Source organism: Blennius ocellaris (assembly GCF_963422515.1).
Source record: "Blennius ocellaris genome assembly, chromosome: 14".
NCBI classification, from domain to species: domain Eukaryota; kingdom Metazoa; phylum Chordata; class Actinopteri; order Blenniiformes; family Blenniidae; genus Blennius; species Blennius ocellaris.
This window is the reverse complement of record NC_137663.1, coordinates 28,451,444-28,476,968: the sequence shown is the minus strand read 5'-3', so window position 1 is coordinate 28,476,968 and position 25,525 is coordinate 28,451,444. Positions and strand designations below refer to the sequence as shown.

Below are 25,525 nucleotides of genomic sequence, written 5' to 3'. Positions count from 1 at the left end.
GGGGGCGGTGTGGCGGCGCGGGGCCGCTGGGTTCACGCAGAGTTAGAGAGTCGCCGTTCCTCGGTGGAGGGCCTGCTCTGGATCTCCGACACTTTCCTGTCAAAACTGCCCTCAAAGAGAAGCACCGGGGGACAAAGTCAGTTCGATGTGCGGTAAAGTGTGTTGTTGTGAGACGACTTGTTGAAATTGTGACTTTAAACGCTTCCAGTATGTGAAGAAACGACTTTCAGCGACTTCATCAGGAATCAGCAAAAATCATAAGGTCGCTCATAAAACCTGTTTCCTGAGAATAAACGCACTTTCAGGTAGATTTTCTCCTGTTACTTGTTCAAGTCTCACGATGTTTCATCGGTTATCTGCAGTTAAAATTGGATTTGAAGCTATTATTAGCTAAGTTAATTTAGCCTGGACAGCATGTTGTTCCAGCCTCATAAAGTCATTCAGAGTGGACTTTACCTGCTGAACATCGATTAATCAATGTTTGTTTCGTTAATCGGATCTAGTTTTTTGCCAACAATGTCCCGTAATGTTTAGTAGAAGTTAACTTTTAACTTCTAGCGCACAGCTAACTGTTGCTAAGTGCTAACGAGCCCCCATAAGGTTATACGGCAGCCGAGCTGGCGGACAAAATGCAACCATCTGATCGATTAATCGATCATTTCTCTTTGACTTCACCTTCAGCATGTCTTTATAAGCGATCGCTCGTTCAGTTTCTCCTCTTTGTCAACCAACGACCTGATTCTACTGCCCCACATCTACTCTTCTTCTGGATCTACATTTATTATCTCTATGTCTCTGTTTTCATCTGTCTCTGTTTTCATCTGTGTCTCTGTTTTCATCTGTCTCTGTTTTCATCTGTGTCTCTGTTTTCATCTGTGTCTCTGTTTTCATCTGTCTCTGTTTTCATCTGTGTCTCTGTTTTCATCTGTGTCTCTGTTTTCATCTGTGTCTCTGTTTTCATCTGTGTCTCTGTTTTCATCTGTGTGTCTGTTTTCATCTCTGTCTCTGTTTTCATCTGTCTCTGTTTTCATCTGTCTCTGTTTTCATCTCTGTCTCTGTTTTCATCTGTGTCTCTGTTTTCATCTGTCTCTGTTTTCATCTGTGTCTCTGTTTTCATCTGTGTCTCTGTTTTCATCTGTGTCTCTGTTTTCATCTGTGTCTCTGTTTTCATCTGTCTCTGTTTTCATCTGTGTCTCTGTTTTCATCTGTCTCTGTTTTCATCTGTGTGTCTGTTTTCATCTGTGTGTCTGTTTTCATCTGTGTCTCTGTTTTCATCTGTCTCTGTTTTCATCTGTGTCTCTGTTTTCATCTGTGTGTCTGTTTTCATCTGTGTCTCTGTTTTCATCTGTGTCTCTGTTTTCATCTGTGTCTCTGTTTTCATCTGTGTCTCTGTTTTCATCTGTCTCTGTTTTCATCTGTGTCTCTGTTTTCATCTGTGTCTCTGTTTTCATCTGTCTCTGTTTTCATCTGTGTCTCTGTTTTCATCTGTCTCTGTTTTCATCTGTGTCTCTGTTTTCATCTGTCTCTGTTTTCATCTCTGTCTCTGTTTTCATCTGTGTCTCTGTTTTCATCTCTGTCTCTGTTTTCATCTGTGTCTCTGTTTTCATCTGTCTCTGTTTTCATCTGTGTCTCTGTTTTCATCTGTGTCTCTGTTTTCATCTCTGTCTCTGTTTTCATCTGTGTCTCTGTTTTCATCTGTGTCTCTGTTTTCATCTCTGTCTCTGTTTTCATCTGTCTCTGTTTTCATCTGTGTCTCTGTTTTCATCTGTGTCTCTGTTTTCATCTGTGTCTCTGTTTTCATCTGTCTCTGTTTTCATCTGTGTCTCTGTTTTCATCTGTCTCTGTTGTCTCTGTTTTCATCTCTGTCTCTGTTTTCATCTGTGTCTCTGTTTTCATCTGTGTCTCTGTTTTCATCTGTGTCTCTGTTTTCATCTGTGTGTCTGTTTTCATCTGTGTGTCTGTTTTCATCTGTGTCTCTGTTTTCATCTGTGTCTCTTTTTTCATCTGTGTCTCTGTTTTCATCTGTGTCTCTGTTTTCATCTCTGTCTCTGTTTTCATCTGTGTCTCTGTTTTCATCTGTGTCTCTGTTTTCATCTGTGTCTCTGTTTTCATCTGTCTCTGTTTTCATCTGTGTCTCTGTTTTCATCTGTCTCTGTTTTCATCTCTGTCTCTGTTTTCATCTGTCTCTGTTTTCATCTGTGTCTGTTTTCATCTGTGTCTGTTTTCATCTGTGTCTCTGTTTTCATCTGTGTCTGTTTTCATCTGTGTGTCTGTTTTCATCTGTCTCTGTTTTCATCTGTCTCTGTTTTCATCTGTGTCTCTGTTTTCATCTGTGTCTCTGTTTTCATCTGTGTCTCTGTTTTCATCTGTGTCTCTGTTTTCATCTGTCTCTGTTTTCATCTCTGTCTCTGTTTTCATCTGTGTCTCTGTTTTCATCTCTGTCTCTGTTTTCATCTGTGTCTCTGTTTTCATCTGTGTCTCTGTTTTCATCTCTGTCTCTGTTTTCATCTCTGTCTCTGTTTTCATCTGTCTCTGTTTTCATCTCTGTCTCTGTTTTCATCTGTGTCTCTGTTTTCATCTCTGTCTCTGTTTTCATCTGTGTCTCTGTTTTCATCTGTGTCTCTGTTTTCATCTCTGTCTCTGTTTTCATCTCTGTCTCTGTTTTCATCTCTGTCTCTGTTTTCATCTGTGTCTCTGTTTTCATCTGTCTCTGTTTTCATCTCTGTCTCTGTTTTCATCTGTGTCTCTGTTTTCATCTCTGTCTCTGTTTTCATCTGTGTCTCTGTTTTCATCTCTGTCTCTGTTTTCATCTCTGTCTCTGTTTTCATCTCTGTCTCTGTTTTCATCTGTGTCTCTGTTTTCATCTGTGTCTCTGTTTTCATCTCTGTCTCTGTTTTCATCTGTGTCTCTGTTTTCATCTGTCTCTGTTTTCATCTCTGTCTCTGTTTTCATCTGTGTCTCTGTTTTCATCTGTCTCTGTTTTCATCTCTGTCTCTGTTTTCATCTGTCTCTGTTTTCATCTGTGTCTCTGTTTTCATCTGTGTCTCTGTTTTCATCTGTGTCTCTGTTTTCATCTCTGTCTCTGTTTTCATCTCTGTCTCTGTTTTCATCTCTGTCTCTGTTTTCATCTCTGTCTCTGTTTTCATCTGTGTCTCTGTTTTCATCTGTGTCTCTGTTTTCATCTGTGTCTCTGTTTTCATCTGTGTCTCTGTTTTCATCTGTGTCTCTGTTTTCATCTGTGTCTCTGTTTTCATCTGTCTCTGTTTTCATCTGTGTGTCTGTTTTCATCTGTGTCTCTGTTTTCATCTGTGTCTCTGTTTTCATCTGTGTCTCTGTTTTCATCTGTGTGTCTGTTTTCATCTGTCTCTGTTTTCATCTGTGTCTCTGTTTTCATCTGTGTCTCTGTTTTCATCTGTGTCTCTGTTTTCATCTGTGTCTCTGTTTTCATCTGTCTCTGTTTTCATCTGTCTCTGTTTTCATCTGTGTCTCTGTTTTCATCTGTGTCTCTGTTTTCATCTGCCTCTGTTTTCATCTGTCTCTGTTTTCATCTGTGTCTCTGTTTTCATCTGTGTCTCTGTTTTCATCTGTGTCTCTGTTTTCATCTGTGTCTCTGTTTTCATCTGTGTCTCTGTTTTCATCTGTGTCTCTGTTTTCATCTGTCTCTGTTTTCATCTGTGTCTCTGTTTTCATCTGTGTCTCTGTTTTCATCTGTGTCTCTGTTTTCATCTGTGTCTCTGTTTTCATCTCTGTCTCTGTTTTCATCTCTGTCTCTGTTTTCATCTGTCTCTGTTTTCATCTCTGTCTCTGTTTTCATCTGTGTCTCTGTTTTCATCTCTGTCTCTGTTTTCATCTGTGTCTCTGTTTTCATCTGTGTCTCTGTTTTCATCTCTGTCTCTGTTTTCATCTCTGTCTCTGTTTTCATCTCTGTCTCTGTTTTCATCTGTGTCTCTGTTTTCATCTGTCTCTGTTTTCATCTGTCTCTGTTTTCATCTCTGTCTCTGTTTTCATCTGTGTCTCTGTTTTCATCTGTGTCTCTGTTTTCATCTGTGTCTCTGTTTTCATCTGTGTCTCTGTTTTCATCTGTGTCTCTGTTTTCATCTCTGTCTCTGTTTTCATCTCTGTCTCTGTTTTCATCTGTGTCTCTGTTTTCATCTGTGTCTCTGTTTTCATCTGTGTCTCTGTTTTCATCTGTGTCTCTGTTTTCATCTGTCTCTGTTTTCATCTGTGTCTCTGTTTTCATCTGTCTCTGTTTTCATCTCTGTCTCTGTTTTCATCTCTGTCTCTGTTTTCATCTCTGTCTCTGTTTTCATCTCTGTCTCTGTTTTCATCTGTGTCTCTGTTTTCATCTGTGTCTCTGTTTTCATCTGTGTCTCTGTTTTCATCTGTGTCTCTGTTTTCATCTGTGTCTCTGTTTTCATCTGTGTCTCTGTTTTCATCTGTGTCTCTGTTTTCATCTGTGTCTCTGTTTTCATCTCTGTCTCTGTTTTCATCTGTCTCTGTTTTCATCTGTGTCTCTGTTTTCATCTGTGTCTCTGTTTTCATCTGTGTCTCTGTTTTCATCTGTCTCTGTTTTCATCTGTGTCTCTGTTTTCATCTCTGTCTCTGTTTTCATCTCTGTCTCTGTTTTCATCTGTGTCTCTGTTTTCATCTCTGTCTCTGTTTTCATCTCTGTCTCTGTTGTCTCTGTTTTCATCTCTGTTTTCATCTGTGTCTCTGTTTTCATCTCTGTCTCTGTTGTCTCTGTTTTCATCTCTGTTTTCATCTGTGTCTCTGTTTTCATCTGTGTTTGTCAGTTTGAGTCAACAAATAACCTGTGGAGGCTGAAACAGCCAAACAAAGTCCAGCTCAGGACTGAAGCGTCTCATATGGAAATGAAGTTTCTCAGTATTTAATGCAGGACGAGAGCAGCTTCTTTTATTTGATCCACACTGAAAGTTTCCTCAGAGTTCACCTGTCATTTCAATATATTGTATGTATGAGTATGGACTCTGTACGAGTCCCAAATGCAGGTGGATGAAGACACCAAAGCCCACATCATTAATTACTCTAATTAATGTCTCTTCATTTGTAGAAAATGACTAAAACTGTCTCTGATCAAATTATGATAGAAATAATGTCTCATGTGTATAGAAAATCAAAATAGAACAAAATAACTGCTCCTTGTTCATGTCCAGCCAGACAAAACTAGTCAAGAACCTGCGATAATGTTCTGAATAATTGTTTAAGAGCTTCGGCTTCAACAGGATCCCTTTTACTTTTTAATTAATGACAAAATGTAAATGCCTCAGCATCACACAATCACCACTCTAATAAAGTAGAACTAACTATAGTTTCCTCTGAGAAGTAGTGTGAGATGAGCTGCAATGCTGCTGCTTCGTGGACATTTTCATTGATTTCTCCACCTTGTGATGCTTCCAGCAGGACAGGCGACGTCAAAGCCTATTACTGTTGTGACACCGTGAAGACACATCCTACACCTGCCATTTATTCCTTTGACAAGTTGTGTGTGACAATTGTGAAACTGTCACGTTGTCTTGTTTATGTATAAAAATGTGTTCTCACCATTGGAAAGTGGTTCTTATCAGACATTCAGGCCTCAAGTCAGTTTCCCTGAAGGCCTTTGTCTCCCAGGTGCTGATGTCCCCAGGTCATTTCAACAGTTAGTCCCTTTTCTCTACTTCTAGGCCAAAACTCCTGGGTTCTTCTGGCAGCTTTACGTCATAGATTCTGTATCAACGAGACGAGTGAAGATGATGTGGGCTTGTTGTGGCGCCATTCATGTTCTACCTGCTCTTCGCCCCATATGTTTACAAGCACAAGTTTGTTGACGACTCAATCTATTTTGGTTTTTGGGATTCAGACCTGGCGTCTCTCGGTGGAACACCAGACATTGTGTGTGTGTGTGTGTGTGTGTGTGTGTGTGTGTGTGTGTGTGTGTGTGTGTGTGTGTGTGTGTGTGTGTGTGTGTGTGTGTGTGTGTGTGTGTGTGTGTGTGTGTGTGTGTGTGTGTGTGTGTGTGTGTGTGTGTGTGTGTGTGTGTGTGTGTGTGTGTGTGTGTGTGTGTGTGTGTGTGTGTGTGTGCACATCAGTCAGTAAGCCATCACTACACCTGTAAACTTTCTATGTCCATTTCATTGAAGTTGGGTTAAGTGTTAACTTTGACCCCCAACAAGACCAGCAGAGTTCCAGCTGGTGTTCCGGCAGGGTTCCAGCAGGGTTCCAGCTGGTGTTCCAGCAGGGTTCCAGCTGGTGTTCCGGCAGGGTTCCAGCTGGTATTCCAGCAGGGTTCCAGAGCTGGTGTTCCGGCAGGGTTCCAGCTGGGGTTCCGGCAGGGTTCCAGCTGGTGTTCCGGCAGGGTTCCAGCTGGTGTTCCGGCAGGGTTCCAGCTGGGGTTCCAGCAGGGTTCCAGCTGGTGTTCCGGCAGGGTTCCAGCTGGGGTTCCAGCAGGGTTCCAGCTGGTGTTCCAGCAGGGTTCCAGCTGGTGTTCCGGCAGGGTTCCAGCTGGTGTTCCGGCAGGGTTCCAGCTGGTATTCCAGCAGGGTTCCAGAGCTGGTGTTCCGGCAGGGTTCCAGCTGGGGTTCCGGCAGGGTTCCAGCTGGTGTTCCGGCAGGGTTCCAGCTGGTGTTCCGGCAGGGTTCCAGCTGGGGTTCCAGCAGGGTTCCAGCTGGTGTTCCGGCAGGGTTCCAGCTGGGGTTCCAGCAGGGTTCCAGCTGGCATTCCAGCAGGGTTCCAGCTGGTGTTCCGGCAGGGTTCCAGCTGGGGTTCCAGCAGGGTTCCAGCTGGTGTTCCAGCAGGGTTCCAGCTGGTATTCCAGCAGGGTTCCAGCTGGTGTTCCGGCAGGGTTCCAGCTGGGGTTCCAGCTGGTGTTCCAGCAGGGTTCCAGCTGGTGTTCCAGCAGGGTTCCAGCTGGTGTTCCAGCAGGGTTCCAGCTGGTGTTCCGGCAGGGTTCCAGCTGGGGTTCCGGCAGGGTTCCAGCTGGGGTTCCAGCTGGTGTTCCAGCAGGGTTCCAGCTGGTGTTCCGGCAGGATTGCAGCTGGTGTTCCGGCAGGGTTCCAGCTGGAACCCTGCTGGAACACCAGCTGGAACCGAGTTCAGCAACATTCAGATGTTGATTTAGTTTCAGTTCTTGATCAACTTTTCTCCAGTGGTTCCTTCAGTGACTTCTGACGTTTCAATGAGTCCATTAGTTGCCACTGTTCATGTTGTGGACGTTCTGGTCCTGATTCCTATGTTGTGGTTCTCCTGCTCAGTTCAGCAGGTGCGGTTCTGTGGGACTGGCTGAGACTTGAAGACGCAGATCTAGACCCTGGTGCCACCCTGCTCTGAAACACACGACTCAACATGAATGAAGTGAACGTCGTCCGAGAAGGCTGGCTTCACAAGAGAGGTGAGGAGCGCCGCACCATGACAGTAGGGTTGTCCGGTGTACCGGTGCTGGGTCGGTATGGCGCTACTGACGCCTTTACTGATACTCTAGTGGGCCCGCTGGTCTGTTGCTATGGTGACAACACTACATGAGGCCATGTACCTTCTGACTGCTGCCACACATTGGTACCCTCTGGTCCAGCTTCCTCACAGCCACAGTGCTGCTCTCTCTTCCCCACAGAGCTGCTCTCTCTTCCTCACAGAGCTGCTCTCTCTTCCTCACAGCCACAGTGCTGCTCTCTCTTCCCCACAGAGCTGCTCTCTATTCCTCACAGAGCTGCTCTCTATTCCTCACAGCCACAGTGCTCATCCTGGAAGCTGCTCTCTCTTCCTCACAGCCACAGAGCTGCTCTCTCTTCCTCACAGCCACAGTGCTCATCCTGGAAGCTGCTCTCTCTTCCTCACAGGTGAATACATCAAAACGTGGAGGCCCAGATATTTCATCCTGAAGAGTGACGGTTCTTTCATCGGGTATAAAGAGAAGCCTGATCTCAATGACCAGACGTCCCCCCCCCTCAACAACTTCTCAGTGGCAGGTCAGTGGCGCTCCACCTTCTGCTGGTCAGACCGTCTCACCTTCGTCTTGAAACCTTCTCTATCCTTCACAACCTCAGTCAGACTTGTGTTGGGTTTTTTTCAGAGTGCCAGTTAATGAAAACTGAAAGACCTCGGCCAAACACGTTCGTCATCCGTTGTCTCCAATGGACCACTGTTATTGAGCGAACCTTTCATGTGGAAAGCAATGAAGAGAGGTGAGCAGATGTTCAATCCCTTGACTGGACGAGCTGCAACCTGGACTCTGACTTCCTGTGGGTTGTGTCCCAGAGAGGAGTGGATGAGGGCCATCCAGTCCGTGGCCAACAGTCTGAAGATGCGTGAGCAAGAGGAGGAGGAGCCCATGGATGTGTTTGGCTCTCCCAGCGAAAGCAGCTTAGAAGAGATGGAGGTGGCTATATCCAAGAGCCGCAGCAAAGTGGTGAGTGGTGTGACGGTGTGGAGCCGAGGGAGTGCTCCCAGTGCGGGTGGAGACGTGACGGTGTGGCGCCGAGGGAGCGCTCCCAGTGCGGGTGGAGACGTGACGGTGTGGAGCCGAGGGAGCGCTCCCAGTGCGGGTGGAGACGTGACGGTGTGCAGCCGAGGGTGGAGACGTGACGGTGTGGAACCGAGGGAGCGCTCCCAGTGTGGGTGGAGACGTGACGGTGTGGAGCCGAGGGTGGAGACGTGACGGTGTGGAGCCGAGGGAGCGCTCCCAGTGTGGGTGGAGACGTGACGGTGTGCAGCCAAGGGAGCGCTCCCAGTGCGGGTGGAGACGTGACGGTGTGGAGCCGAGGGTGGAGACGTGACGGTGTAGCGGGCAGTGGTCAAAGGTCCAGTCACCAGAGTCCAGTTGTGACCAAAGTGTAAAACCTCTGGTTGATGGAACAGTCAGTCATGGGAAACACCTGCTGACGTCCACCAGGACTAGAAGGCTTCTGCAGGTCTTCAGTCAGGTCTTCAGTCAGGTCTTCAGTCAGGTCTTCTGCTGGTCTTCAGCTGGTCTTCTGTCAGGTCTTCTGTCAGGTCTTCAGTCAGGTCTTCTGTCAGGTCTTCTGTCAGGTCTTCAGTCAGGTCTTCTGTCAGGTCTTCAGTCAGGTCTTCTGCTGGTCTTCAGTCAGGTCTTCAGTCAGGTCTTCTGTCAGGTCTTCAGTCAGGTCTTCTGCTGGTCTTCAGTCAGGTCTTCAGTCAGGTCTTCTGTCAGGTCTTCAGTCAGGTCTTCTGCTGGTCTTCAGTCAGGTCTTCAGTCAGGTCTTCTGCTGGTCTTCTGTCAGGTCTTCAGTCAGGTCTTCTGTCAGGTCTTCAGTCAGGTCTTCTGCTGGTCTTCAGTCAGGTCTTCAGTCAGGTCTTCTGCTGGTCTTCAGTCAGGTCTTCAGTCAGGTCTTCTGTCAGGTCTTCAGTCAGGTCTTCTGCTGGTCTTCAGTCAGGTCTTCAGTCAGGTCTTCAGTCAGGTCTTCTGCTGGTCTTCTGTCAGGTCTTCAGTCAGGTCTTCTGTCAGGTCTTCAGTCAGGTCTTCTGTCAGGTCTTCAGTCAGGTCTTCTGCTGGTCTTCAGTCAGGACTGCAGGAGCTGGACGGGCCTGCAGGAGCTCACAGCTTCAGTCCACTGTGTTTGGGTCTGAAGTGAGAAAACGTGGACCGCCGTTTCACGTAGATGCATTTCAAGCACACGGTGTGTGGGTTCCTGCTTTTGTTTGAACCCAGATCCCAGATCCCAGAGTGGGACATGTAGAAGGCTGTGAGGTGTAGAGTGGGACATGTAGAAGGCTGTGAGGTGTAGAGCTCCACTCCTTCAGCTTTGTCTGTGTGGTCGTCCACAAAGCAGAGACATGAGGCCTGTACTATGGTGACTTCATGAAGTGAAAGGAAACCAAATGCGTAAAGCTGCATTCCAAATGCTTTGTACCTTTAACACTGTCACAGGAGGTTATTCTGACTTCTATTTGTTTTTTCACAGAACATGACTGACTTTGAGTATCTTAAGCTGCTTGGCAAGGGCACCTTTGGGAAGGTGATTCTTGTAAAGGAAAAGTCCACTGGAGTCCATTACGCCATGAAAATCCTGCGCAAAGTGGTCATAATAGCCAAGGTGAGTGAGATTTGTCTCTAGACAGTAAATTACACATGACGATGACCGGCACATCTCTTCTACAACATGCTAGTGTACTTCTTCTAGCCAGTGTCCGTCAGTGGTGAACAGGACAGCTGTTTCCCACCTGGTCACAGGTAGAGGGGATGAATCTGGTCCTGGGTCTGCCCATCATCTCTCCACCCAATGAGGGAATCAAAGTCAGGAATATCTCAGAATACTCAAAGCAAGTAGAAAACAGTGACTCAAGAAGGGTCAGGACAGCCCCCCATTAGTATTGAGAATCGTGCAAATTCACAGGAACTAGTATCGACAAGTGAGATTCTAGTATTGTGACAACCCTCGTCACAAATGTATCCCGACTTCCATAACCCAAGCTACAACTATTGTGACTGTTCTGTTGTGAATGAATCTGTCACTCTGCTGCTTTCTGGTGCCTTGTCCTCCAAATAACCTTTCAAACAAGTAAAACATCAACCACAGTTGAGGCCAGCCCTGGTTTTCTGTCTCCAGTAGAGGTGAGCTCCCCGCTCTGCAGGGTGAGAAGCAGAGTGCTAGAAGAACTGTGAACATGACTGTTCCCTTGTGAATGAATCAGAGTTCTAGAAGAACTCTGACCATGACTGTTGGGTGATGGACACTGCAGCTCTGGACCTTGTGCTTTGCTGTGTTTTGTGATGAAGGTGTGTGTTGCAGGACGAAGTGGCCCACACCGTCACGGAGAGCAGAGTTCTGCAGAACACCAGACATCCTTTCCTCACGGTGAGAGAACCACACTGTTTTACACTTTATTACTGAGCTGAATCCAACAAGGTTCTGGAGACACTTCCTACAGACTGGTCCATATTGACCTGAGTGGAGACGATCAGGTTCTGGAGACACTTCCTACAGACTGGTCCATATTGACCGGAGTGGAGACGATCAGGTTCTGGAGACACTTCCTCCAGACTGGTCCATATTGACCTGAGTGGAGACGATCAGGTTCTGGAGACACTTCCTACAGACTGGTCCATATTGACCTGAGTGGAGACGATCAGGTTCTGGAGACACTTCCTACAAACTGGTCCATATTGACCTGAGTGGAGACGATCAGGTTCTGGAGACACTTCCTACAAACTGGTCCATATTGACCTGAGTGGAGACGATCAGGTTCTGGAGACACTTCCTCCAGACTGGTCCATATTGACCTGAGTGGAGACGATCAGGTTCTGGAGACACTTCCTACAGACTGGTCCATATTGACCTGAGTGGAGACGATCAGGTTCTGGAGACACTTCCTACAAACTGGTCCATATTGACCTGAGTGGAGACGATGGGCTTCACCCTGGGGAACAGCTTGGTGCTGTTCTGCACCCTGCAGGATGGAACCAGAGGTTCCTTCTGTCCAGAGACCTGCTGCTCAGTGGGACCTGGGGCTTCATCTAGAAAGCTGCTGGTCCTGAAAGGTCCTGAAAGATCCGTACGCCACTTCCCACGTAAAGTTTGTGATTTAAAATAATTAACTTTGCCGGAGAATTTTGGTACCAGTACGACAACTTAGAACCTTGAGCAGCACATTGTGGAGATGAGGAACCTGGTGGTGCTGATGGTTTCTGGACTGTCGTCCACACCAGGAACCTGGTTCACCTAAACCAGATGTTTCTGCTCTGTCAACACCAGGAACCTGGTTCACCTAAACCAGATGTTTCTGCTCTGTCAACACCAGGAACCTGGTTCACCTGAACCACATGTTTCTGCTCTGGACCTTCTTTCTTGTCCTCAGCTTGAAGACCCTCAGACTCTGACTCCACTCAGTTTTCCACTGCTGTTGGATCCAGCACAGTTCTGCAGTGTCACACAGTTCTGCAGTGTCACACAGTCCTGCAGAGTCACACATGTCCTGCAGTGTCACACATGTTCTGCAGAGTCACACATGTCCTGCAGTGTCACACATGTTCTGCAGAGTCACACATGTCCTGCAGTGTCACACAGTTCTGCAGTGTCACACATGTTCTGCAGAGTCACACATGTCCTGCAGTGTCACACAGTTCTGCAGTGTCACACATGTTCTGCAGAGTCACACATGTCCGGCAGAGTCACACATGTCCTGCAGAGTCACACATGTTCTGCAGAGTCACACATGTTCTGCAGAGTCGCACATGTCCTGCAGTGTCACACAGTTCTGCAGTGTCACACATGTTCTGCAGAGTCACACATGTCCTGCAGTGTCACACAGTCCTGCAGAGTCACACATGTTCTGCAGAGTCACACATGTTCTGCAGAGTCACACATGTCCTGCAGTGTCACACAGTTCTGCAGTGTCACACATGTTCTGCAGAGTCACACATGTCCTGCAGTGTCACACAGTTCTGCAGTGTCACACATGTTCTGCAGTGTCACACAGTCCTGCAGTGTCACACATGTTCTGCAGAGTCACACATGTTCTGCAGTGTCACACAGTTCTGCAGTGTCACACATGTTCTGCAGTGTCACACAGTTCTGCAGTGTCACACATGTTCTGCAGAGTCACACATGTTCTGCAGAGTCACACATGTTCTGCAGAGTCACACATGTCCTGCAGTGTCACACAGTTCTGCAGTGTCACACATGTTCTGCAGTGTCACACAGTCCTGCAGTGTCACACATGTTCTGCAGAGTCACACATGTTCTGCAGAGTCACACATGTCCTGCAGTGTCACACAGGTCTGCAGTGTCACACAGGTCTGCAGTGTCACACAGTTCTGCAGTGTCACACATGTTCTGCAGTGTCACACATGTTCTGCAGAGTCACACATGTTCTGCAGAGTCACACATGTTCTGCAGTGTCACACAGTCCTGCAGTGTCACACAGTTCTGCAGTGTCACACATGTTCTGCAGAGTCACACATGTTCTGCAGAGTCACACATGTCCTGCAGTGTCACACAGTCCTGCAGAGTCACACAGTCCTGCAGAGTCACACATGTTCTGCAGTGTCACACAGTCCTGCAGTGTCACACAGTCCTGCAGAGTCACACATGTTCTGCAGTGTCACACAGTCCTGCAGAGTCACAAATGTCCTGCAGTCACAAATGTCCTGCAGAGTCACAAATGTCCTGCAGAGTCACACATGTTCTGCAGTGTCACACAGTCCTGCAGTGTCACACAGTCCTGCAGAGTCACACATGTCCTGCAGAGTCACACATGTCCTGCAGAGTCACACAGTCCTGCAGTGTCACACAGTCCTGCAGAGTCACACATGTTCTGCAGAGTCACACATGTTCTGCAGAGTCACACATGTCCTGCAGAGTCACACATGTCCTGCAGTGTCACACAGGTCTGCAGTGTCACACAGGTCTGCAGTGTCACACATGTTCTGCAGTGTCACACATGTTCTGCAGAGTCACACATGTTCTGCAGTGTCACACAGTCCTGCAGAGTCACACATGTTCTGCAGTGTCACACATGTTCTGCAGTGTCACACAGTCCTGCAGTGTCACACATGTTCTGCAGAGTCACACATGTTCTGCAGAGTCACACATGTTCTGCAGAGTCACACATGTTCTGCAGTGTCACACAGTCCTGCAGAGTCACACATGTTCTGCAGTGTCACACAGTCCTGCAGTGTCACACAGTCCTGCAGAGTCACACATGTTCTGCAGAGTCACACATGTTCTGCAGTGTCACACAGTCCTGCAGAGTCACACATGTTCTGCAGAGTCACACATGTCCTGCAGAGTCACACAGTCCTGCAGAGTCATACAGTCCTGCAGAGTCACACATGTTCTGCAGTGTCACACATGTCCTGCAGAGTCACACATGTTCTGCAGAGTCACACAGTCCTGCAGAGTCACACAGTCCTGCAGAGTCACACATGTTCTGCAGTGTCACACAGTCCTGCAGTGTCACACAGTCCTGCAGAGTCACACAGTCCTGCAGAGTCACACATGTTCTGCAGTGTCACACATGTTCTGCAGTGTCACACATGTTCTGCAGTGTACTGGTTCCTGGCAGTCAGCGGCTCCATTAATGATTCACTGACCTCACAGGCTTTTTTCCTAAAGTGTAGCCTTACAGAACTTGACATTAAAATATAGACTGGTTCAGTGAAGTGTGAGAACAACTGGCCCCGACATGCCACATGATTCTGAATATAAGACAATATAGCTCATGTTTAGAAAAAGACAATTCTGGACAGTTTCCTGAATGGAATTTTCTGGAAGAAAGCCAATAAGAAGACTGTGGTGAAACCTGTCCAGTGCTCCAACCTGTCCAGTGCTCCAACCTGTCCAGTGCTCCATCCTGTCCAGTGCTCCATCCTGTCCAGTGCTCCATCCTGTCCAGTGCTCCAACCTGTCCAGTGCTCCATCCTGTCCAGTGCCCCATCCTGTCCAGTGCTCCATCCTGTCCAGTGCTCCATCCTGTCCAGTGCTCCATCCTGTCCAGTGCTCCAACCTGTCCAGTGCTCCATCCTGTCCAGTGCTCCATCCTGTCCAGTGCTCCAACCTGTCCAGTGCTCCATCCTGTCCAGTGCCCCATCCTGTCCAGTGCTCCAACCTGTCCAGTGCTCCATCCTGTCCAGTGCCCCAACCTGTCCAGTGCTCCAACCTGTCCAGTGCTCCAACCTGTCCAGTGCTCCATCCTGTCCAGTGCCCCATCCTGTCCAGTGCCCCATCCTGTCCAGTGCTCCATCCTGTCCAGTGCTCCATCCTGTCCAGTGCTCCAACCTGTCCAGTGCTCCATCCTGTCCAGTGCCCCATCCTGTCCAGTGCTCCATCCTGTCCAGTGCTCCAACCTGTCCAATGCTCCAACCTGTCCAATGCTCCAACCTGTCCAGTGCTCCATCCTGTCCAGTGCTCCATCCTGTCCAGTGCTCCAACCTGTCCAGTGCTCCAACCTGTCCAGTGCTCCATCCTGTCCAGTGCTCCAACCTGTCCAGTGCTCCAACCTGTCCAGTGCTCCATCCTGTCCAGTGCTCCATCCTGTCCAGTGCTCCAACCTGTCCAGTGCTCCATCCTGTCCAGTGCTCCAACCTGTCCAGTGCTCCCTGGTTCACGAAAGACATTGAATGGTTTAACAACCTGCGACGATGCAGGTTGGTGAAACCTGTCCAATGGTCCCTGGTTCATTAAAGACTGAAAGTGTCCAACCTGTCCAATGGTCCCTGGTTCATTAAAGACTGAAAGTGTCCAACCTGTCCAATGGTCCCTGGTTCATTAAAGACTGAAAGTGTCCAACCTGTCCAATGGTCCCTGGTTCATTAAAGACTGAAAGTGTCCAACCTGTCCAATGGTCCCTGGTTCATTAAAGACTGAAAGTGTCCAACCTGTCCAATGGTCCCTGGTTCATTAAAGACTGAAAGTGTCCAACCTGTCCAATGGTCCCTGGTTCATTAAAGACTGAAAGTGTCCAACCTGTCCAATGGTCCCTGGTTCATTAAAGACTGAAAGTGTCCAACCTGTCCAATGGTCCCTGGTTCATTAAAGACTGAAAGTGTCCAACCTGTCCAATGGTCCCTGGTTCATTAAAGACTGAAAGTGTCCAACCTGTCCAATGGTCCCTGGTTCATTAAAGACTGAAAGTGTCCAACCTGTCCAATGGTCCCTGGTTCAGTCAAGACTGAATGGTTTAACAACCTGCAGCACCTGAAACGCTGTCCAGGTAACTCTTGTGTCTTCATGTCTGAAGACGCTGTCCAGGTAACTCTTGTGTCTTCATGTCTGAAGACGCTGTCCAGGTAACTCTTGTGTCTTCATGTCTGAAGACGCTGTCCAGGTAACTCTTGTCTTCATGTCTGAAGACGCTGTCCAGGTAACTCTTGTGTCTTCATGTCTCATGTGTTGCAGACACTAAAGTACGCCTTCCAAACCAACGACCGGCTGTGTTTCGTTATGGAGTACGCCAACGGAGGAGAGGCGAGTGCTCTGCTCATCCTTCATCGTTAGCCGGAGATTCATTCCCTCCCTGAGGTCAACAGCATGCGTCCGTCTTCACCTGTCTGTCCTCCTGCAGCTCTTCTTCCACCTGTCCAGAGAACGTGTGTTCACAGAGGACCGAGCCCGGTTCTACGGCGCCGAGATCGTGTCTGCTCTGGAGTACCTCCATTCACGAGACGTGGTGTACCGCGATCTGAAGGTGGGTACGCCGGAGACCCCCCCCCCCCCCCCCCCCCCCGCCTCGTTACGCTGAGACACCAGGACCCATTCAACAGATAGTTTGCTTTGCAACAAATGGACATTAGCAGGACGTGCTGCCGCCATACATTGTAGGGAAAGCTTGGTGGAGCTACAGAGGAGCCACCGCAGGCTGCAGACCGCCGTCCTACACCTCGACTATAACAGTCTTTACATCCTAAACTCTTCTGTTGGCTTCAGCAGCAAGGTCAAAGGTCAGACTTTGCTCTGCAGAGTTTGGATGAACATTTATTATATGGAACATTAAATCATGTTGCTCATGTATTATGTGGAACATTAAAGGTTTTAAGAACAAAACAGTGACCTTCGTCCACCGGCCTTCTTTCAGTGTGATGATGATCAGGTTCCACTCAATGATGATCAGGTTCCACTCAATGATGATCAGGTTCCACTCAATGATGATCAGGTTCCACTCAATGGTGAGCAGGTTCCACTCAATGGTGATCAGGTTCCACTCAATGGTGATCAGGTTCCGCTCAATGGTGATCAGGTTCCGCTCAATGGTGATCAGGTTCCACTCAATGATGATCAGGTTCCACTCAATGGTGATCAGGTTCCACTCAATGGTGATCAGGTTCCGCTCAATGGTGATCAGGTTCCGCTCAATGGTGATCAGGTTCCGCTCAATGGTGATCAGGTTCCGCTCAATGGTGATCAGGTTCCACTCAATGGTGATCAGGTTCCGCTCAATGGTGAGCAGGTTCCACTCAATGGTGATCAGGTTCCGCTCAATGGTGATCAGGTTCCGCTCAATGGTGATCAGGTTCCACTCAATGGTGATCAGGTTCCGCTCAATGGTGATCAGGTTCCGCTCAATGGTGATCAGGTTCCACTCAATGGTGATCAGGTTCCGCTCAATGGTGAGCAGGTTCCAGTCAATGGTGAGCAGGTTCCACTCAATGGTGATCAGGTTCCGCTCAATGGTGATCAGGTTCCGCTCAATGGTGATCAGGTTCCAGTCAATGGTGATCAGGTTCCGCTCAATAAGAGACTCCAGCAGGACTTGATCTTTGTGTCCATGAGTAGAACAGAGTTGACGTCTTGTTTCCTTCCTCAGCTGGAGAACCTGATGCTGGACAAAGACGGACACGTCAAGATCACTGATTTCGGACTGTGTAAAGAGGGAATCACTCCTGACGCCACCATGAAGACCTTCTGTGGGACTCCGGAGTACTTGGCCCCGGAGGTAGGACACTGACCCCCCCAGACCCCCCCCACATCCTGCCAAGGTGGAGGGAGGTAGGACACTGACCCCCCCAGACCCCCCCACATCCTGCCAAGGTGGAGGGAGGTAGGACACTGACCCCCCCAGACCCCCCCACATCCTGCCAAGGTGGAGCTGCTGCCTGTGTACACTTCACTTCTTAGTTACGGAACAAAAGCTCAATAGAAAGGATGATGTAGTACGGTCTAGTTGAAGGCGCCTTGCTTCAGGAGACCATACAACCTTACTTCAGCAAAGTGCATTAAAAACTAAGAACGACACAGCACAGCATCAGAGAACCTGCAGGTTTGAGTGGAGGGAAGCAGGGCGGGGCTTTGGGAGGGGCGGGGCTTCGGGAGGGAGGACATCGAGGGTGAAGCAGTTTTATTTCAGAGACACAATCAGTGAGGGTGGAGGAGGGTGGAGGAGGGATAGACAGGTTTGTGGTTTGTTTTGAAGATGTTGGTCCACTGAAACATCTTTAATCAGCCGATCGTGAACCGAACATCATCTTTCATGGTCCAGATCAGACCTGGAAGCAGTTTGTTCTCTGAGGAGGAGCGTCTGGAACGCTCCGGGACAACTGGTGTCAGGATCCCAGATCAGATCCAACTGTTAGTCAGAGCTCCAGGTCCTCCAGGTCCTCCAGGACAGTGACCAGGCCTGTCCTGTGCTCCTCAGGTCCTGGAAGACAACGACTACGGCCGAGCGGTGGACTGGTGGGGTCTGGGGGTGGTGATGTACGAGATGATGTGTGGCCGTCTGCCGTTCTACAACCAGGACCACGAGCGTCTGTTTGAGCTCATCCTGATGGAGGACATCCGCTTCCCCCGCAACCTGTCCCCCGAGGCCAAGTCTCTGCTGGCCGGCCTGCTGAAGAAGGAGCCCAAGCTGAGGTCAGTGTGCCGCTGCCGCCATCCCGCTCTCTGGTGGTCCGTCTGTCCTCCTGCTCTCTGGTGGTCCGTCTGTCCTCCTGCTCTCTGGTGGTCCATCTGTCCTCCTGCTCTCTGGTGGTCCGTCTGTCCTCCTGCTCTCTGGTGGTCCGTCTGTCCTCCCGCTCTCTGGTGGTCCATCTGTCCTCCCGCTCTCTGGTGGTCCGTCTGTCCTCCTGCTCTCTGGTGGTCCATCTGTCCTCCTGCTCTCTGGTGGTCCGTCTGTCCTCCTGCTCTCTGGTGGTCCGTCTGTCCTCCCGCTCTCTGGTGGTCCGTCTGTCCTCCCGCTCTCTGGTGGTCCGTCTGTCCTCCTGCTCTCTGGTGGTCCGTCTGTCCTCCCGCTCTCTGGTGGTCCGTCTGTCCTCCCGCTCTCTGGTGGTCCGTCTGTCCTCCTGCTCTCTGGTGGTCCGTCTGTCCTCCCGCTCTCTGGTGGTCCGTCTGTCCTCCCGCTCTCTGGTGGTCCGTCTGTCCTCCTGCTCTCTGGTGGTCCGTCTGTCCTCCCGCTCTCTGGTGGTCCGTCTGTCCTCCCGCTCTCTGGTGGTCCGTCTGTCCTCCCGCTCTCTGGTGGTCCGTCTGTCCTCCCGCTCTCTGGTGGTCCGTCTGTCCTCCCGCTCTCTGGTGGTCCGTCTGTCCTCCCGCTCTCTGGTGGTCCGTCTGTCCTCCCGCTCTCTGGTCGTCCCTCGTCTCACCACGTTGTCTCCTCAGGCTCGGCGGAGGTCCCGACGATGCCAAAGAAGTCATGAGTCACAAGTTTTTCATCAACATCAACTGGCAGGACGTTGAGCAGAGGAAGGTGAGGCTCTCCTCTCATGCTGCTCTCCTCACTCTGGTAGAGAGCAGCTCCTCCACTGAACATTAGGAACAGAGAGCAGCTCCTCCATTAGGAACAGAGAGCAGCACCTCCATAGGAACAGAGAGCAGCTCCTCCATAGGAACAGAGAGCAGCTCCTCCATTAGGAACAGAGAGCAGCACCTCCATAGGAACAGAGAGCAGCTCCTCCATAGGAACAGAGAGCAGCTCCTCCATTAGGAACAGAGAGCAGCTCCTCCATAGGAACAGAGAGCAGCTCCTCCATTAGGAACAGAGAGCAGCTCCTCCATTAGGAACAGAGAGCAGCTCCTCCATTAGGAACAGAGAGCAGCACCTCCATTAGGAACAGAGAGCAGCTCCTCCACTGAACATTAGGAACAGAGAGCAGCTCCTCCACTGAACATTAGGAACAGAGAGCAGCACCTCCATTAGGAACAGAGAGCAGCTCCTCCATTAGGAACAGAGAGCAGCTCCTCCATTAGGAACAGAGAGCAGCTCCTCCATAGGAACAGAGAGCAGCTCCTCCATTAGGAACAGAGAGCAGCTCCTCCATTCGGAACAGAGAGCAGCTCCTCCATTAGGAACAGAGAGCAGCTCCTCCACTGAACATTAGGAACAGAGAGCAGCTCCTCCACTGAACATTAGGAACAGAGAGCAGCACCTCCATTAGGAACAGAGAGCAGCTCCTCCATTAGGAACAGAGAGCAGCTCCTCCATAGGAACAGAGAGCAGCTCCTCCATTAGGAACAGAGAGCAGCTCCTCCATTAGGAACAGAGAGCAGCACCTCCATTAGGAACAGAGAGCAGCTCCTCCACTGAACATTAGGAACAGAGAGCAGCTCCTCCATTAGGAACAGAGAGCAGCTCCTCCATTAGGAACAGAGAGCAGCTCCTCCATTAGGAACAGAGAGCAGCTCCTCCATTAGGAACAGAGAGCAGCTCCTCCATAGGAACAGAGAGCAGCTCCTCCATTAGGAACAGAGAGCAGCACCTCCATTAGGAACAGAGAGCAGCTCCTCCATAGGAACAGAGAGCAGCTCCTCCATTAGGAACAGAGAGCAGCTCCTCCATTAGGAACAGAGAGCAGCTCCTCCATTAGGAACAGAGAGCAGCTCCTCCATTAGGAACAGAGAGCAGCTCCTCCATTAGGAACAGAGAGCAGCACCTCCATTAGGAACAGAGAGCAGCTCCTCCATAGGAACAGAGAGCAGCTCCTCCATTAGGAACAGAGAGCAGCTCCTCCATAGGAACAGAGAGCAGCTCCTCCATTAGGAACAGAGAGCAGCTCCTCCATTAGGAACAGAGAGCAGCTCCTCCATTAGGAACAGAGAGCAGCACCTCCATTAGGAACAGAGAGCAGCTCCTCCACTGAACATTAGGAACAGAGAGCAGCTCCTCCACTGAACATTAGGAACAGAGAGCAGCACCTCCATTAGGAACAGAGAGCAGCTCCTCCATTAGGAACAGAGAGCAGCTCCTCCATTAGGAACAGAGAGCAGCTCCTCCATAGGAACAGAGAGCAGCTCCTCCATTAGGAACAGAGAGCAGCTCCTCCATTCGGAACAGAGAGCAGCTCCTCCATTAGGAACAGAGAGCAGCTCCTCCACTGAACATTAGGAACAGAGAGCAGCTCCTCCACTGAACATTAGGAACAGAGAGCAGCACCTCCATTAGGAACAGAGAGCAGCTCCTCCATTAGGAACAGAGAGCAGCTCCTCCATAGGAACAGAGAGCAGCTCCTCCATTAGGAACAGAGAGCAGCTCCTCCATTAGGAACAGAGAGCAGCACCTCCATTAGGAACAGAGAGCAGCTCCTCCACTGAACATTAGGAACAGAGAGCAGCTCCTCCATTAGGAACAGAGAGCAGCTCCTCCATTAGGAACAGAGAGCAGCTCCTCCATTAGGAACAGAGAGCAGCTCCTCCATAGGAACAGAGAGCAGCTCCTCCATTAGGAACAGAGAGCAGCACCTCCATTAGGAACAGAGAGCAGCTCCTCCATTAGGAACAGAGAGCAGCTCCTCCATTAGGAACAGAGAGCAGCTCCTCCATTAGGAACAGAGAGCAGCTCCTCCATTAGGAACAGAGAGCAGCTCCTCCATTAGGAACAGAGAGCAGCACCTCCATTAGGAACAGAGAGCAGCTCCTCCATTAGGAACAGAGAGCAGCTCCTCCATTAGGAACAGAGAGCAGCTCCTCCATTAGGAACAGAGAGCAGCTCCTCCATTAGGAACAGAGAGCAGCACCTCCATTAGGAACAGAGAGCAGCTCCTCCATTAGGAACAGAGAGCAGCTCCTCCATTAGGAACAGAGAGCAGCTCCTCCATTAGGAACAGAGAGCAGCTCCTCCATTAGGAACAGAGAGCAGCTCCTCCATTAGGAACAGAGAGCAGCTCCTCCATTAGGAACAGAGAGCAGCTCCTCCATAGGAACAGAGAGCAGCACCTCCATTAGGAACAGAGAGCAGCTCCTCCATTAGGAACAGAGAGCAGCTCCTCCATTAGGAACAGAGAGCAGCTCCTCCATTAGGAACAGAGAGCAGCTCCTCCACTGAACATTAGGAACAGAGAGCAGCTCCTCCATTAGGAACAGAGAGCAGCTCCTCCATTAGGAACAGAGAGCAGCTCCTCCATTAGGAACAGAGAGCAGCTCCTCCATTAGGAACAGAGAGCAGCACCTCCATTAGGAACAGAGAGCAGCTCCTCCATTAGGAACAGAGAGCAGCTCCTCCATTAGGAACAGAGAGCAGCTCCTCCATTAGGAACAGAGAGCAGCTCCTCCATTAGGAACAGAGAGCAGCTCCTCCATTAGGAACAGAGAGCAGCACCTCCATTAGGAACAGAGAGCAGCTCCTCCATTAGGAACAGAGAGCAGCTCCTCCATTAGGAACAGAGAGCAGCACCTCCATTAGGAACAGAGAGCAGCTCCTCCACTGAACATTAGGAACAGAGAGCAGCTCCTCCATTAGGAACAGAGAGCAGCTCCTCCATTAGGAACAGAGAGCAGCTCCTCCATAGGAAAAGAGAGCAGCTCCTCCATTAGGAACAGAGAGCAGCTCCTCCATTAGGAACAGAGAGCAGCTCCTCCATTAGGAACAGAGAGCAGCTCCTCCATAGGAACAGAGAGCAGCTCCTCCATTAGGAACAGAGAGCAGCACCTCCATTAGGAACAGAGAGCAGCTCCTCCATTAGGAACAGAGAGCAGCTCCTCCATTAGGAACAGAGAGCAGCTCCTCCATAGGAACAGAGAGCAGCTCCTCCATTAGGAACAGAGAGCAGCTCCTCCATTAGGAACAGAGAGCAGTAGTTCACTATCGGAGGCTTCATAACACCAAATCACTGCACGTCTTTGGTTGTGAGTTGAGACTGTCTGTCCCCTCTGTCTCCTCTATCCCCTCTGTCCCTTCTGTCCCCTCTCTTCCCTTCTGTCCCCTCTGTCCCTTCTATCCCCTCTGTCCCTTCTGTCCCCTCTGTCCCCTCTCTTCCCTTCTGTCCCCTCTGTCCCCAGCTGACGCCACTCTTCAGACCACAAGTCACGTCGGAGACAGACACTCGCTACTTCGACGAGGAGTTCACTGCTCAGACCATCACCCTGACCCCCCCGGACAAGTGTGAGTGGACAGGTTCCGGGGGGGGTTCCGAGAGGGGGTTCCAGGGGGGGTTCCAAGGGGCGTGTTCCAGGGGGGGTTCAAGGGGGTTGAAGAAGCTGCTAGAAACTCGGGGTGTGAAGGAACAGCGGGAGGGTCTACAGGAACAGCGGGGGGTCTACAGGAACAGCAGGGGGTCTACAGGAACAGCGGGGGGTCTACAGGAACAGCGGGAGGGTCTACAGGAACAGCGGGAGGGTCTACAGGAACAGCGGGAGGGTCTACAGGAACAGCGGGGGGTCTACAGGAACAGTGGGGGGTCTACAGGAACAGCAGGGGACTGACTGGGTGTTGTTGTGTTCCAGACCACCATTTGGACTCTGAAGACCAGGGTCAGGAGGCCCACTTCCCCCAGTTCTCCTACTCTGCTAGCATCAGAGAGTGACACACACACACACACACACACACACACAGGCCAGAACCTTTCAGGGGTCAAAGGTCGTCGGCCGACCAGCAGCCTTCACCTGCTGCTGGTCCAACTGGACTGAGACTGGACCATCAGGACCAGCCTGGACCAGGGTCATCAGGACCAGAGGACCAGGACCAGTCCCTCGTCTTCTGCTGCTGTTTTGGTCCGGCTCAGACCCTCTACACCCTCTACACCGCCCCCTACAGGACGCCCTCTACACCCTCTACACCGCCCCCTAAAGGACGCCCTCTACACCCTCTACACCGCCCTCTACACCGCCCTCTACACCCTCTACACCGCCCCCTAAAGGACGCCCTCTACACCCTCTACACCGCCCCCTACAGGACGCCCTCTACACCGCCCTCTACACCCTCTACACCGCCCCCTACAGGACACCCTCTACACCGCCCTCTACACCGTCTACACCGCCCCCTACAGGACGCCCTCTACACCGCCCCCTACAGGAAAAGCCCTCTACACCGCCCTCTACACCGCCCCCTACAGGACGCCCTCTACACCCTCTACACCGCCCCCTACAGGACGCCCTCTACACCGCCCTCTATACCCTCTACACCGCCCCCTACAGGACACCCTCTACACCGCCCCCTACAGGACGCCCTCTACACCCTCTACACCGCCCCCTACAAGATGCCCTCTACACCCTCTACACCGCCCCCTACAGGACACCCTCTACACCGCCCCCTACAAGACACCCTCTACACCGCCCCCTACAAGACACCCTCTACACCGCCCTCTACACTCCCTATAGGACACCCTCTACACCGCCCCCTACAGGACGCCCTCTACACCCTCTACACCGCCCCCTACAGGACGCCCTCTACACCGCCCTCTACACCCTCTACACTGCCCCCTACACCCTCTACACCGCCCCCTACAGGACGCCCTCTACACCACCCTCTACACCGCCCCCTACAGGACACCCTCTACACCGCCCCCTACACCCTCTACAGGACACCCTCTACACCGCCCCCTACACGACACCCTCTACACCGCCCCCTACACCCTCTACACCGCCCTCTACAGGGCACCCTCTACACCGCCCTCTACAGGACACCCTCTACACCGCCCCCTACACGACACCCTCTACACCGCCCCCTACAGGACACCCTCTACACCGCCCCCTACACGACACCCTCTACACCGCCCCCTACAGGACACCCTCTACACCACCCCCTACAGGACGCCCCCTACAGGACACCCTCTACACCGCCCTCTACAGGACACCCTCTACACCACCCCCTACACGACACCCTCTACACCGCCCTCTACACCGCCCCCTACAGGAACCCTCTACACCGCCCCCTACACGACACCCTCTACACCGCCCCCTACAGGACACCCATTACACCGCCCCCTACACCCTCTACACCGCCCTCTACAGGACACCCTCTACACCGCCCTCTACACCGCCCCCTACAGGAACCCTCTACACCGCCCCCTACACGACACCCTCTACACCGCCCCCTACAGGACACCCTGTACACCGCCCCCTACACCCTCTACACCGCCCTCTACAGGACACCCTCTACACCGCCCCCTACACGACACCCTCTACACCGCCCCCTACACCCTCTACAGGACACCCTCTACACCGCCCCCTACACGACACCCTCTACACCGCCCCCTACACCCTCTACACCGCCCTCTACAGGGCACCCTCTACACCGCCCTCTACAGGACACCCTCTACACCGCCCCCTACACGACACCCTCTACACCGCCCCCTACAGGACACCCTCTACACCGCCCCCTACATGACACCCTCTACACCGCCCCCTACAGGACACCCTCTACACCACCCCCTACAGGACGCCCCCTACAGTACACCCTCTACACCGCCCTACAGGACACCCTCTACACCACCCTACAGGACGCCCTCTACACCACCCCCTACAGGACGCCCCCTACAGGACACCCTCTACTCAGGGCCAAACCTGAGTGATGGTGGAGGAGCGTCCTGGACGGAGGGACGTTGGACACGAGGACAACAGTCCCCTGTGTCCCACTTGGCTCTCAGGACGTCACCGTCCAACTTCAGCAGTTAGTAGAGCGTCTGAGAACTTCCTGTCTCCTCCAGCAGTCATGTGACCAGAGTTCCTCCTGCTGGGGACTGGCCTCGTGTCCCCCGGCTCCTCTTGTCCATGTCCTGTCCTCCTCCATGTCTCTTCAGTTTCAGGAAATGTCTCATGGTTGGACGTTTCCAGTTACGTTATTCTACTCAAGAAAATCATTTCTATTTGTGGATGTAATTATGAAATATGATGAATTAATACACCTTTTTATTTGTCTTACTACTTTACTACGTGTC

General features: G+C 50.8%; 1 protein-coding gene across 7 annotated transcripts; it reads left to right on the top strand.

Moving 5' to 3' along the window:
* LOC308139816 (RAC-beta serine/threonine-protein kinase-like) lies at positions 1-25,516 on the top strand. Of its 7 annotated transcripts, none has more exons than XM_080509357.1 (15): positions 5-147; positions 5,685-5,819; positions 7,251-7,387; positions 7,833-7,961; positions 8,066-8,177; positions 8,251-8,401; positions 9,915-10,046; positions 10,743-10,808; positions 15,849-15,917; positions 16,015-16,137; positions 17,254-17,382; positions 18,082-18,296; positions 19,038-19,125; positions 22,650-22,752; positions 23,094-25,516. In XM_080509357.1, the coding sequence occupies exons 3-15, from the start codon at positions 7,342-7,344 to the stop codon at positions 23,171-23,173; spliced, it is 1,443 nt and encodes a 480-aa protein (XP_080365483.1). In that variant the 5' UTR covers positions 5-147; positions 5,685-5,819; positions 7,251-7,341; the 3' UTR covers positions 23,174-25,516. The 7 variants fall into 7 exon arrangements, with proteins under 7 accessions (XP_080365480.1, XP_080365484.1, XP_080365483.1 ...); XM_080509356.1 differs by having other exon boundaries at positions 8-136; XM_080509355.1 differs by lacking the exon at positions 5-147 and adding an exon at positions 164-305.
* Positions 25,517-25,525: the final 9 nt, after the last annotated feature.